Source organism: Corvus cornix, chromosome 2 (assembly GCF_000738735.6).
Source record: "Corvus cornix cornix isolate S_Up_H32 chromosome 2, ASM73873v5, whole genome shotgun sequence".
Taxonomy (NCBI): Eukaryota; Metazoa; Chordata; class Aves; order Passeriformes; family Corvidae; genus Corvus; species Corvus cornix.
The window spans coordinates 9083509-9098146 of NC_046333.1; the positions used below are offsets into that span (position 1 = coordinate 9083509).

At 38.2% G+C, this 14638-nt stretch overlaps 1 protein-coding gene across 3 annotated transcripts in view; it reads right to left on the reverse strand.

Annotated features, from left to right (window-relative positions):
- Positions 1 to 14638, reverse strand: part of PTPRN2 (protein tyrosine phosphatase receptor type N2) — a 651283-nt gene that overhangs the window by 397098 nt on the left and 239547 nt on the right. For all 3 annotated transcript variants that reach the window (XM_039548283.1, XM_039548281.1, XM_039548282.1), the window contains exon 6: positions 4758 to 5232. In XM_039548283.1, the coding sequence (XP_039404217.1) occupies positions 4758 to 5232 (475 nt within the window). The remainder of the gene's footprint in view (positions 1 to 4757; positions 5233 to 14638) is intronic.

Consider the following 14638-nt stretch of genomic DNA (forward strand, 5'->3'; position numbering starts at 1 on the left):
ACATGACCCATCATTCACCAACTAAACTAATACCATTTTCCCTGACCTAATTAGTCCATATAAAGCAAAAGAACTTAAGCAGCTTAAGTAGCAGGTTTACTGTGAGTCAAAGAGGGTGTTGACATATGGGGAAGGTGGTTCTTTGTTGTACTTTCTTTTCCAGGTAAAAAGGAAACATCTTTCCAATAATCCACCATGATGTTACTACAAAATTCTACTAATTTAATTACAAAATTCAGCTAAGCTGGTAAGATGTGAACTTTTGAATTTTACTTTAAAAAAGCATAGTTTTAAGTACACTTAATTGTGACTATCAATTAAAAAAAGACAGGTTATATCTGTGATGTTACTTCAAACTGTGACAGCCAACAAAGATTTTGGTACCATACTGGAATAGCAGAGTGCTTTGTGCAGGAAAGCAAGTGTTCAGAAATATGAATCAAAGATGTAAACTCAATCTGTGCCAAACTCTCTGGGCCAAGATACGTGGAGGCAGCAAAATTAATATTGAAGTTTGATGGAAGCTTAGCAAAACTTCAGAGAAAACTGAAAACTTTCCTTTCATTGTGTTGCACGCATTCCCTGTTATGAATTTAATATAGTAATATAGTAAATAATATAGTAAAAATATAGTAAAATATTATATAGTAAAATATATAGTAAATATATTTTATAGTAAATATAGTAAATAATACAGTAAAAACATAGTGACCAAATCCTTTAGTTTAGGAAGGTAATCTACAGGAGCAGATTAATCCAAACTGCAACAAAATTTTTCAATGCACTTGATCAACCTGAGTTCAAGCCACTTTTTAAAGAAGCACAAGAGCTACCTGGAAGATGGCCAGTTGGAGAGGATGTTACACATAGCAGCAATGCAGAAAACTAAGCTGTAGGAAAAAACCAGCACTCTTGGATTACCACAGGAGCCTTGTGTCTGCTTAGGCATCATTTCTGTTCTTACCTTCTATAGAACTATCGGACAATATCTTGACAGAAAAGCCTAAATTATTGAAGCAGAGCTAATAAAGTCAGCAATGAAAAGACAGAATATATGTCAGATCCAAATCAAAACTAAAACTTTACGAATAAAACATCATTTGAAGACAAATCTTAAAAGAGGATTGTATTTCATATAATTAAAAGAGTTATATTAATGTAACACTACTAGATTTTTGTTTATTTCATTTGACTCACAGCTAGCTGTCAAGACCAGCTACTGAGCTACTCAACAACATGCAGGCAATGTAGCCTTGTCATTTCCCTTCCATTTTTTCCAAAGTCACTTTTCTCTGTACCTGTAGTTTTAGCCAAGTCTCATCTGTCCAGTCCATCTTCAGACTCATCTTTAATATCCATTGTCAACAAAAAAGCAGTCTTAATCTCAAACAAATGGGAATGGGGGAACAGGGCAAGGAATAACACGAAAAAAGAATGGCCACAGGCCCTATTCCAGATAATACTGACAGGCTCACTGCAGGTTCTTCTGGTTCACTAAAACCTCAGTATTATATAGAGGAGCCTCCTGTTCCTCTAATGGTGGCATTCCTGCCTTGCTCATTGCCACCTGGGCACAGTTCATCAAACAGACTCCTAGATACTGCATTGACATGAGTAAAACTTTGGCATTATATCTACTTTTATTGAACAACTGCAATGTGACTTAAAATGTCAAGGACCAAAGGCAATAACCAAAGCCAGTAAGTATGAGGAACGACATATTTTTACTACCCTAGGAGGGACAGCCACCAAAGAAACAGTCTGTAACAGCCTGGTGAAATGCAGGTCTACATAAAGAGTCTTGCTAACTTCACAAGGCTACTGATACAATATTAATCCTTGTCCATGTAAATATGGATATTTACACTTGTTATGGCACTGGTCCATGTTTGCAATAATTTGTAAATTATTGGATAACGCTGGTAAACAGATAAATACCATTGCATCTGTTTACTGACACCTTTGGGTAATATGATGAATTTATTAAAATCAGAAAATATTGTTGGAGAAGGACCAAAAAGCAGATGGATACTGTAATGGCACAGCACTTAAGCAGCACATGTACTTGAACATGCATTTACCTGTGCACAGCTTTTATAGTCGCCCACTGACTCCCTTCCAAGTAGACTCAGCAATGCTCAGTCCTGTTTCACAGGGCTTGTACTGCAAACCAGATTCCTCCCTTAGCTCCAGCTATCCAACAGATGAATGCCAACTGCCGTTCACAGTTACCCTGGAACCATGATGGCAGCAAAGGCATATGTCCCAGGTGATGTAATTTTTAATATAAGCTCCACAAATAGAATAGTAGGTAACAATAGCACCTTATCCAGGGGAAACAGCTTTTTATTGTACAGCATATAAATCATGCCTCATACTCTGCTGGCACAAGAGCCAAAGCCAACTTGCCTGACAACCACATGGTATGGCAGCAGTAACTTTGCAAGAAGTTCCATAGGGTGGTCTGTCTTCTTCAACCCATCAGCCTACTGACCACACGTTAGCTGTCTCAGCAGCTGAGCACCATATGGAATGGTGATCCCAGCTTTGCAAGAGAGAGGACATATAAAAAATATTTTTGCTCCATAAACATGGAAGTTGGCTATTTTCTTAAGACATCTGAATTACTAATTCTGTGACCTTTTCAAAGGAACAGAGAGACATATTCTGTAATATTTAACACAAAAAAAAACCAGTAGACTAGAACAAACCACATCAAACTGAGCCAAATTCTAAATATGGCTGGTGCAGAGGAGAGATTAACAATTCCAGTATTGCACAGCGACTACAAAGGCAGTACCCACACACATCATGCTACTCCAAGAGGTAACAGCTTCCAAATCTGATAGAAAAATAACTCCACATTTCCCTCTCTTGTATTTCTCCCTCAGGATGCCTTGTTAGAGAATTTACCTGCCTTTTTACTGTTTTGCAGCAATTCTCAGCACTAACCTGCTCAGTACCTTCTGGATTGTTCTCCCAGTCCAGTGCTTTTGCCTAATCCTCTGTCAGATGGATCAGAGATCTGAGCACCCCAAGCTTTGCAGTTTTTTACAGTTCTGTAGTTTACAGAGTGTGAGACACAAACAACCCACAAGCCTACAATAATCCATAAGCACAAGAGAGACTGGAGAAAGGTTAAAAGCAGAAAGAGGTGGTGTGGTCAGCCTGGGAAATCTGAATCTAAACCACCTTCATTGCAATGGACAGCATTTTAAGCAATAAATATACTGGGGTCTGTCCTCACCACTTTCTTGTGAGATTAAGTGGCTCAAAAATACAATGGAAACCATATTATTTCCTATTCAAACAGTTCATAATGTCTTGTCCATGCAACATTTAAAAGCAAGTGCAATGGCAGAAGTTCCTACAGGGCATATTATGTATGAGAAGTCAAAGTAGTACAACCCAATGAATTGTGAAACATGTTATTCCCTGTAAGTGTTAAGCATTTTTTTCCCAGTTGGCTCCTACCAGGAAAGGTGAAGTGGAACAGCTGGAGGATAATGAAACCAGCATGTGCCTAGTTTGTTTTGAGTCTAGCAACAAAATTGTCTAACCTGTGCAAGAGACTTACAGTGCCACCTGGATTTGATTTTACATTATAGTTCATTCCTTGAAACCTATTATCTCTGGGCACCATACCAAGAATGCTTTCACTTCTGAGCATCCTTTAGATTGCAAGCATTATCTTTCCTCTGCTGCAACTCTGACATTTCTGTGTGTTTGTGTGTGTTCTGGTTTTGGGGGATTTTTAAAAAAGCCAACTAAACAAATCAAAGAACACTACACTTTATGGATGATAATAACTACAAGAGGGATTCAAAGGAACCCTCTTACATATCACCAAAATCCATTGGGATAGTGGTGACTGCAGTGTAACAGATATAAGTGCTTGACAATGGTTGAGGATCAACTCTTTAATTTTTCAGGGATTCTGAACCACTGGAATAACATTGATAGTTAGATTAGTTTAAAGAAACAACAAAATGAATCAGAGTTATAAAGTCTACCTGATCCCCAAGACTCATCTTACAAAGCAGTGCTTAAAGTGTATCACAGCAAGGGGATGTTACCCTCCATTTTCATTTAAATATTTGTTGAACTATCATGTACAGAGGAACCTGGGATTCAATCACTGTTAGACAGCATTATCAAAAAAACAAAAGAAAATCCAGGAAATGGGTTCTTTGTTACAGAATGTCCAGACAAAACTAGATGCAACCCCACCTTCCTGTCCACCTATCCATGGAACTGACAGACTCCTCCCTTCTCTGTGTTCCGTGCCAGAATTCATCTCATTTATTAAATTCTGTACTTAACTTTGAATTTTACCCATGGTCCTTGAATTTCTAGTTAAATAAAGAGATGTGGAACAAAACCAAGCATTCCTATGTTATCTATATATATAGTGTGGGATGACTGCATAAAAACAGATTTGACAGCAAAGATATACCCATAATTATGCGCTGTTTGTAAAATGCTTTGAAAATATAATAAATTACATAAATGCTATGTCTTACTAAGTGCCATATATTTCTGCACGCATATGGAAGGTGGGCTGAAGAATGTGGGTAGACGTTTGCAGGGAAAGAGTAGTTGGAATGGTGAACATTATTACTGTGTTATGGTAGATATAAATATGCCAATAGTAGGAGATATATCAAATGTCTAATTTTATTTTCTTTTTCTCAAAAACGCTCAGTAAACGTGAGGGAAAGTTCAGATAAGAAAAAATAAGTAAATATCAACTTTACCATCCACAATGCTCAGAGGGTCCTTTGGATTATCCTGGGAAGCAGATTTATGACTCAGCATCTCAGGGGTTGCCCTCAGCACTCCAGGCACAGGCCTTGGCTGGAGCGGCTTCTTCACTTTGAAATCTTCTGCTTTTCCTTTGGAAAAAGTTCCATCAAAAGGACTGACCTGTGTAGAATACAATCTCTCAGCATAAGCCTGAGACCCTTTAGTCCTGCTGTGAGGGCTTTTATCACTGCTCTGTGCCGACAGGTTCTGGGTGATGTAGGAGTGCAGTGCGGCCATCAGGCTCTTTTGGCCGAGCCCCATTCCCGACTCTGGCAAGAGCTGGTCTGGCTGGCGCTGGCTGAGGGTCCTCCCGTGGGGATTCTCAGAGGATTCCTGATGGGATTTGGATGCCTGTGCCAAAGGAAGCAATCGCTCTTTGGGGTTTTGCCTCATGTAGTACCTCACAGGATCATTGTAGATGTAGCTCTAGAGAGAGCAGAAGGTGGAAAAAAGGAAAGGGATCAGTATTGCTTTGTAATTATTGTTGTGCTGGGATCTGAGGCTTAACCCTTAGTGCTTTACCAACCCAGAAAGCAATAATTGGAACCCATAATGCAAATGTCGACTGCAAACCTCAAACTGTTAAGCGTGCTTCAAAGAGGCACTACCACTTCTGTGCAAAAACCCAGTTTATTAAATTATTGAAAAGCAAGAGAAAGAGATTAGATAGAGAATAATACAACTCAATGTTAACTATGTATGCACTATTTGTATTTAGTGAGACAAAGAAAATTTGATAAATACACTTTCCCTTCGGTTTTTACTTAACCTTTGAGAATAACTATTCTTCAGATTACTTACCAAAAACTAGCATGTCAAATTAAAAATGTCATTTTTAAAAGAACATCAAGTAAGTAAAACAATTTTTGCATACATTAAATTCTTTGTTCTATTTTAAATGAGAACATTTTTTTCCACTAAATTAAATCTCTAATCAATATATCATCTGACACTATGAAAAAAAGTATAAACAACCTTTTAATTTTTTAAAATAAATAATTATTTTATGGAAAAACAACAAAGCAAATTAAACAAGAATGTGGAAAACATGCCAATCAAGCTAAACCCACATTTTTATTGAAAAAGTGCTGGGGAATAAAAAGTGGAAAGGTGGTCTTGCAGTCCAGTTTTCTATTTTCAGTTTCATATCTTCATGGACACACCAGATGGACATTCTTTTTACTATGATTTAATCCTAGAAACATTTTTGCTATGATCACAACCTGCAGGCAGGACTTCTTGGTTTTTTAAAAACCCACTTCCATCCTCCTTAATAATTTCAAAAATAATTTTCCTTTACTTCTTGCTAAATACAACTTTGAACTGAGAGGTTTACTTATATCCAGAATCATGCCAATTAGACTCTTTGTTTATAATTGTCTCAGGACACTTTGCTGAAGTTGCATCCCATGCTGTATGTGTGTTGCAGGACAGATCCTGCTGCTCCAGCTGTGCTTTCTTGGTTAAACTGTACCACAAACTACATACAATGTGGCAAACTTAGGACAGAGACTATTTCAGCTCTCACTGCTATAAATTATAGTGAATCACTGGTGTCCCTGTGCACTGATGACATAATGATTTAGGACAGAGAGTTGCAAAACACAGAGGGAGTGAAGAGACTATACACTCCAGAGGAGAGCAATTAGAAGGATTCAGACAGAAAAAACATTTTTTATGTATTTGCTAATGTACTTTGTAAAAACAAAATAAGTAAGATTGATAAACTCCTCCAGAGATGAAGAAATAATTTTAAATTTTATCTAGGTCTTAATTTTTGGAAAATAATTTTGCTGTCCATCTGAATAATTCTATTTCTTCTGATATCAGTCAGTGGATTTCACAACACATATTTATATACCTTTCTCTCCAAGAGGGCCTTCCTCCCCTTAAGAAATGATTGAAGAGGTTAGTTCTATGGTTCCACGTCATGATTTAAATAGAATTATGCTATAGGCAATTTTATTACAGAGACAAAAGGCACTTTGGCCGCTTTGGCTTGTGATCTACCAATGCAAGGCTTTGGATTTCTGCAGCTGGACTTTAACATAGAAATGTGCCTTGTGAAAGCCAAGAAACTGGGCTACAGTAAGGCAGTGTCAAAGAATATAGAGCTAGAGATCAAGCAGCTTTGTGTATGAAATATTTTAGTGTCCCCTGGGAACTGTTTCAAACAGCAGCAGTGCAGCTCTGGTTCAGTGCTCCAGCTGCAGGGTAGGCACTGCTCTGATCAGCTCCAAGGGGGAGCCAGTTGTCAAAATGCAAGCTGAACACTGTTTACATGCTTAATAGCAAAGCCTAAATGTGAAAAACTTCCAGCCAGATGCATTTATCTACCTATTTCAACAGGTCTTTGCCTGGGGTAATTAACTCTCTGATGATACACCAGAGTGAGGAGGAACTGCAGAGGATGACACAAAGCAACCCAGGACATCCCAAGCAACTCACTGAGAATTCACATAAGCTGCCATCTGTCTTTCCCACTCCTGTTCTCTCTGCCTTGCTGCCTTCCAGAGGACCTTTTCAGCTCAAGGGAAGGAAGAACAGGGAGCTGTGAAAGGGAGAAACATGACAGGGGGAAGAGGACATTCCCCATTCAGTCATGGAAAGACATGAAATTGCTCAATCCAGCTTGGGTAAATGCACCCAAATTTGGATCTATGTCCCATATCCGGCTCTCTCTTTTGCCTCTTAAGCTTTACCAGTAAGTGTTAGAGGGGAAGAAACTGCTGGACAGTCTCAAACCATGTGAAAGATTAGGGTCAGGAGATGTGGGCTGGCTTTTGATGAGCTATTTAACAAGTCCAAATAACCTTTAATATTAACAGGCCAGTGACTTTCTGTTCTTGCAGACAACGAGCACATCAACAAAGAAAAGACCACTAACCCACCAAGTGACTGTGCACAAATTGGATATAAGTGTGTGCCAGTCCTGGGCTCAGAGCTGCACCTCTATCAGGAAGGGGCAGCCTCTCAGCAGCTTGACAGGTCACACTTTGGGCAGTTAGGGCTGAAATACTAAAAGTTCTAATTAAAGCAGAGCACTGACAGTTCAGCTGTCTTCATTCAGATAGCAGCCCATCTGATGTAGCTTACTCTGACTTAATTAAAGGGGTCTCACAGCTGTATGGCAATCCTGCACTTGCAGGAGAAAAGAAATCCCCTTCCTTGCTGCCCCCATCTCAAACAAAACACCCAAAGTATATGTGTCACCTGACATATGCAAGGCGAAATCCAAGTAAAATTGCAGCACAGATAAATACAATCCTAAACTATGGGTTTGCCTAAGTGGTATGGGAAAAAAAAAATCTAATTTTTACAGAAAAATACAGGACAAAAATATCAGTAATATGTAATTTAGAATCCAGTGACAATTTACATCTCAAGTTATTAATAACAATTGCAGAGCACTTTGATTATCTTATCTGAAGTGGGTTTTGCAAGCTAAATTCCTGAACACGGACATTGCTAGTTTGATTAATGTCAAAGTTAAATGGCATAATCCATGGTTATTGAAAAGAATGTAAATTCCCATGTTGGTGCCTTTGGAGAATTTGAACATTATGAAGAAGCAGAGGGAAACATGGAGCTGGAAATTTTTAAAAGAAAATACATTTCTGGATTGATTACACTGGATTCATATGAAGTACTGCCAGTAGTAGAACAAAAAACTCCACCCCAAACAAACATTAATTGAAATGTGAAAAAATAAAGAATGCTCTAGTTACCATATAGATGATTTACATTGAGTAGGCTTGAAACAAAAGCCTCTGTTACTATCAGGAACATTTCATTTTTTAATCAGTAAAATATTGTTCAATTATCTCATGTCACTGATACAAAGCCTTTGAAAAGCACTCCGAACTGCTAAAACCCTCAGTTTTAAAAAAATCTCATTTCTCCATCTGCACAGGATTTTCCTCTCCTTCACCACCTTTCAAATAAGCTATCTCAATAATTCGCACATTACAAAAAATCCACACACACTAACCTTTCTGAAGATGGAATTGTTAGGGCAATGTCTTGTATGGTTTAGGTATGTAACTAACTGACATTTTCTGCATGAAAGTTCACAGAAGGGCACATTAAATTACACTCTGCAGACACGGTATGCAAAAGTCTATGGACTACATGTATTATTAAAAAAACCAAACAAATTAAAAGAGAGGTGCAGGATTAGATACTTACAACACAATGCTGTTCAATTTATCCACTAAAGGGTAGATTGACTTGAATATTTTATCCCAAGTGCAGAAAGAATGGAATCCAATTTATGACAAAATACTTCCTTTCCTGCACATACATTTGCTAAACCTTGAAGGCATATAGAGCTAACAAAAAAATCCCTTAGAAATGCATAAAGAAGAAATCTTCTACCCTCAATTTCATTTATGTTTTTCTGTTTGATGCATTTGCAGATATTAATCCATGTTTGCTACCACCTAAATTTGGTTGGAGCATGATTCCACCTACAACCCTTAATTTACTGTGCCTATTTGAGATATTGACATTATGGTCTCTGAAATTAGAAAATAAAACCACAACAAACACTGGAAGGCCCATCTTTACACATGGTGGGATAAAATAACATTTTCCAAAGACTCACAGAAATGAAATTACCTCATACCTTAACTCACAGTGTGGAGTGAAAGAAGTTTAGCTTTTGTACCAGACACAGTCTAGATGCTCTGTGACTCACACAGACTTGCCCCATGCAAACTCCCTACATGGGAGATACATGAACTCATGTGAACCCCCAAAACAAACACCAGCACAAGTGGCACTGCCTGATTGCTAAATCAAAGGGTAGACTGTGAATTTGTATGACTCGGTTTAACTTTAAATTGAGAGAAATCCACCCAGCAATGAAACCTGTGGGCCAAATGGGTGTCATGGCGTGGATGACAGCATGAAATCCCTGGGATGGGACTGAGAAAGCAGCACAGCTCTGTCCTCAGAGCATCACAGGTAAAGTAGCAAGTCCTATAACAAAGAAGCCTTAATTCTTTCAGCTGGTGACACAGTGCTGTCCTGTCAGGATATCTCAGCAGGCTTCCAGCCAGGTTCAAGCTGAAAGGGGGGAATTCCCTTCACAAGCTCTGTGTGCTGTAGACATGACCTTACATGCTCTGCACCAAATTCAGTGTTAGCTTTGTCTGAAAATAACAACTACAGCCAATGAAAGTTTTCAATTTTCTGAGTAATCATGGAGCAAAAGCTTTTTCTATGAGCTGATAATGACCTTTTCACTAACTATAATGATATTACATCATGCACAAACCCCAAGAATTTGGAAGACTAATTCAGAATCCAGAAGATGGTAAAGAGGCCAAACCAGTGCTTCGTGCAATGGTGGGATAGCATCAGGCCATGGCCTATCCACAGATTCACAGGCTGAAGGCAACAGGCACCATTTCAGTCATCTCACCTGACCTACTATTTCAATAATTTTCTGCAACTGTCTTATATTTTCTTTCTGCAAAATACAGTAGCTTTGAAACCATTTAAGAACTAAATCAGAGAAGGTGGCAGAGATTGTTAAACAACATCCTGTAGTTTGCACTGTCAAAAACTTGATCAAGCAAAAGGCGGCTTCAGAGTCTGCTTTGGTCAAAACTTTGATGACTTTGTTCCCTAATCCTTGTTGTGAAACCACAGTGCAACAGGACTGTCCAGGCTCTGACTCTACAGCATTCAATAAACTCTACTGCTGTAATTTCAGTTGATTTCAGAGATTTGGCTTCCACTCTTAAACAAAACAACCCTCAAAAAAGAAAAAAGGAAAAAAGGAAAAGAGAGGACAAATACGCTGGCTTCTTTCATGTATAAGTTACTATTTTAAAAAATCACTTTTAAGTCTCAAGTGTTCCCAGCCATTCTTGACCTTCTTTGGAATGATCATATCTGCTTGCCTACCCTTCATCTACAACAGACTCTCCCACATGGATAATTTTTATTGTCAGTTGATGTAACTTATCATCTTTAGTTTTCATAACTAACTGCTGGTTTTTCTCTTTGCTTCTGACACATTTCCATTCTATGGGTCAAAACAACATTTCCTTTGGTGCAAAAGGAGTTCTGGGTGGTCCTTCCTCAGCATTCACCATTAGCTCATCATAAACAAAAAAGGTCAATTTTACACATTGGGATATATGATAACCTGGCTTTTCTCCACACATAAAGGATAAAACACATGGAGAAAAATGAAAGGTGGATGACCCCAAATAACCTGATCAATGCCAAGGGGCCCCTGCCCTGGCTCCATCCAGGGCCATCACACTGAGCCATCAGCCATCATGTCCAGGAGTGCCACCCACCAGACGGTTGATGGGAGAAGCTCTCTGGATCACCCTGCAGATTGAAAGGGGTTCATGTCTGCAGGGGTGTGGGACTCCTTATGGGATGCAGGACTCCTTATGGGTGCCATCTTGTCATTGTCCAAAGGCATACTATGGGATGTTTAGGAAAAAGGAGTAGTAGGGACTGGTAGCATGTAAGCAGACTGACCAATACACTTGTCTGACCATGTCTTGTGTCTGTCCTGTCTACTCAACAAACTCAATTTCTAATGAATCTCCAGGGTGGGAAGCTCTGTTCTGTACCTTGTGTCCTGTGGTGCCTACTGGCAGTACCTGCTCCACTTGGCTGTTGCCTAGACATGGGGACACAAGATTTGGGGCATCTTTACCGCTGTCAGAAGCTCCTTGACATTACCAGCAGGAACAAAAGAGTGACAGCCAACCTCCAGTGATGGCAGAAATTGTGCAGCGGGGTGATCAGTGCTGATAGATCTACCAGGGTGTATCAGCTTCCCTTGCCTGAGAACATTTTGCTCATATGCCAATAAGTCTGTTACTCGAGGTTTCAGTGAATGATGTTTAAACACATTTTCTGTAGGCATATGCTGGTATATAAAGCTATGTCATTATCTAAAGATGATTTTCTTAGAAACATGATGATCTTCATCTGCCAAAAGTTGAGCACATTAGCACCAATTCAATATATTTATAACTCCAACACACGAATCTAGAAAATACTTTTAACCTAAGAAATGCAAGTGAATAGAGTTCTGCAGGATTGATGTCCACAACATTGCTTTACAATCCCATTGAAAGCAACCTTCCATTTGCTGGACAGCTGCTTGAGGTCAGCTGAGGTCTTTTCCCTCCATTAAAAAAAAAAAAAATGTTATTCCACTGTCCTGAAATGTCTACATCAATACACTCACACAAAGGTAGACAAAGTAAGTTTAAATTTCTATGAGCCCTGCTCTCTCATTTGATAAGTATGATGGAAAAATAAAAATGGAATGCACTTTAAAATTTGTATCAGCCCCATCATCTTTTATTTACTGATTGCAGTGAACTGAAGTTCTGGGAGTAAATATTTGGAAGACAAACAGCAAACTTGCAGGAAAAATTACAGAAATTAATTCCAAACACATGGTATTTGGAAAAGAGAGTTGATTTTGAAGGGAAGGATCTGAAAAAGAACCAAATCTTATTATACAGTCAGTATGTGAGATTTTAAAAATATCAATCTATGTTTCATCTGGGAATTACTAGAAATTAATTAACTGCCCTTTTAAATAAGACTCCAGACTTTGACACAGATCATTTATAATAACATTTCCATGGCACTTGTATCTTCTAATAATTGAAAAAATAATTAATCCTTACAAGACACCTGTGTGATAAGGGAAATGATGGCTTCTATGTTAGATGTTGAAATTCTGTCATTACATCCTGCATAAACTGATGGGTTGTAGGTAAAAGCAGGAGTTAGGTCTAAGACTTGAGCATGATACTAGCACTAGAATGCTCCTTTGCCAAATTATTAGTTCAAAAAATAAATCACAAGTCACGTTAGATCACCAGACTCTGTATTTATGCCACAAACAACATGACTGCAATTTTACTTGGCTTTGTAGCCATGATTCTGTTAGAGCTTTAAATGAGTAGGTACCAGTCCTTCCAGAAAAAAATTGCAATCTACAGCAGACTCCTGCAGAATGGCCAAGAGGATGGAAATTACAGGCTCTCATTTTATATACTTTAATTAGAATAGATGGATCACAACCTGAAAATTCTCTTTTTCCCTCCATTGATCATGGAATCAGTTTAGGCCAACGCGCACCAATACAGACAACTGTTTCTGCTCCAGTGCTTATGGGGGTTTGTTTGTTGGGTTTTGGGGCTGTTTTAGTTTGGTTTTGGAGTTTTGGGGTTTTTTTGTCTGTTTGTTTGGAGGGGAGGGGTTGTGTTTATGTGTATTTGTTAGCTTTTTTTTTAAGGAGGATTTAATGTTTCTATTCTGCTATAAAGAGCTGTGGAGAGGAGAATGATCTGAAAGATGAAATACTTTTCTGGGATTTGAGGCTTAACTTTTAGTCTACACTTTACCAAAAAACTATTGCATGGCCTCAGAAAATCTGTCTAATCTGTCTGTGAAGTAGGGGCATTAGTTCTTCCCTACTTTGTAATGGCTTTAGGTAAATGAATACACCAATGCTTGGGAAATTCAGATATCACTGCTTAAGCATGCCAATAGAGAGTATTGGCAATTCTGTAGCTTCAAGGAGACATTCCTTTATCAATTATTTCAGAAGTATTTTTATGAAAGTGTTCAAGCACAGCTGAATTACATTTTTTATACATAATCCCTTATATATGAAATATTAAATTTTACACTTATATAAATAGAGTTTAAATGTATACACTGCAGGATGTTTTTTCACTTTTCATCAACATTCTGATGAACTTCATTCAGTCCTGTATTTAAATCAGTGTTAGATAAATAAGGGTGCTGCTTTTTTGAATTAAAGCTCCAGGTTAAAATGTGCAATGACTAAGTAATTTCTTACTAGTTAATCACAGTAATTATTATTTGCAGATAAGCTCAGAGTACATCTTTGAGCACTCATGCACTCAGATTCTCTAAAATAAATAATAATCCTTTTAAATAACTATCACACACATTAGTTCTTTTGGTGATCAATTACAAAGATTCAAACAATTGATTTTTTTAGGCCAGAAAATATATGAATTTTTATTTTATATAATTTACATGAGTTTTTACTTGCAACTTCTCCCCTTTCAGCAGCACTGCACTGCTGAGCCACAACTCTCTGGCACTAACCAGTCACTTTATTTGTTTCTTTTCCCCTTCATGATTCTGAAAAGGCCTTTATTAGCCAGTTCTTTGATGTAAAGATCCTGGGTGTTTTTCCCCAGAAATCTTTGCTTTAAAATTCATAAGAATACCTAAGACATGGAGATTTCTGTAATTACAATATCTATACAAGTTTCCCATGAAAATGAATGTAACTAAAACACAAAGAAACAGAAACAACAGAAAATTCAGGAAATTCCATAATGTATCTGACATAATTTTCTCTTTCCCCCAGTCTTACCTACAAGGGCCTAAAAGGCACATTGGCCTGGGAAAGACCTCAGCAGCAGGTAGGACCCACTCTGTCTGAAGCCCTAAGGGGCCAGGTCAGGGGAAAGGAGAAAAAGTAATTCCATGAATCTTCTGGCCATAAAACCCAAACCACAGAACAGAGACCTCTGCAAGAAGAAATACAGCCACAGCACAAGTGTGATGGCAACTTCCTTATTCCTGCAGCCTGTCCAGCAGGAAGTACACTTGGGTCAGGTTTCAAATAAGCTCTCTTTCTGTGAAAATTAAAAAATTTTCTCGGTCAGATGAAAGCAGCACAATTGAAATCTCTCGAATACAGGCATACAGACCAGCAGCAAAGCCAGCAAGTTCTCCTTTACAGCCTCTGAGCTTAAGCAATACCAGCTACCTGCTAATTATTCAAACCCAA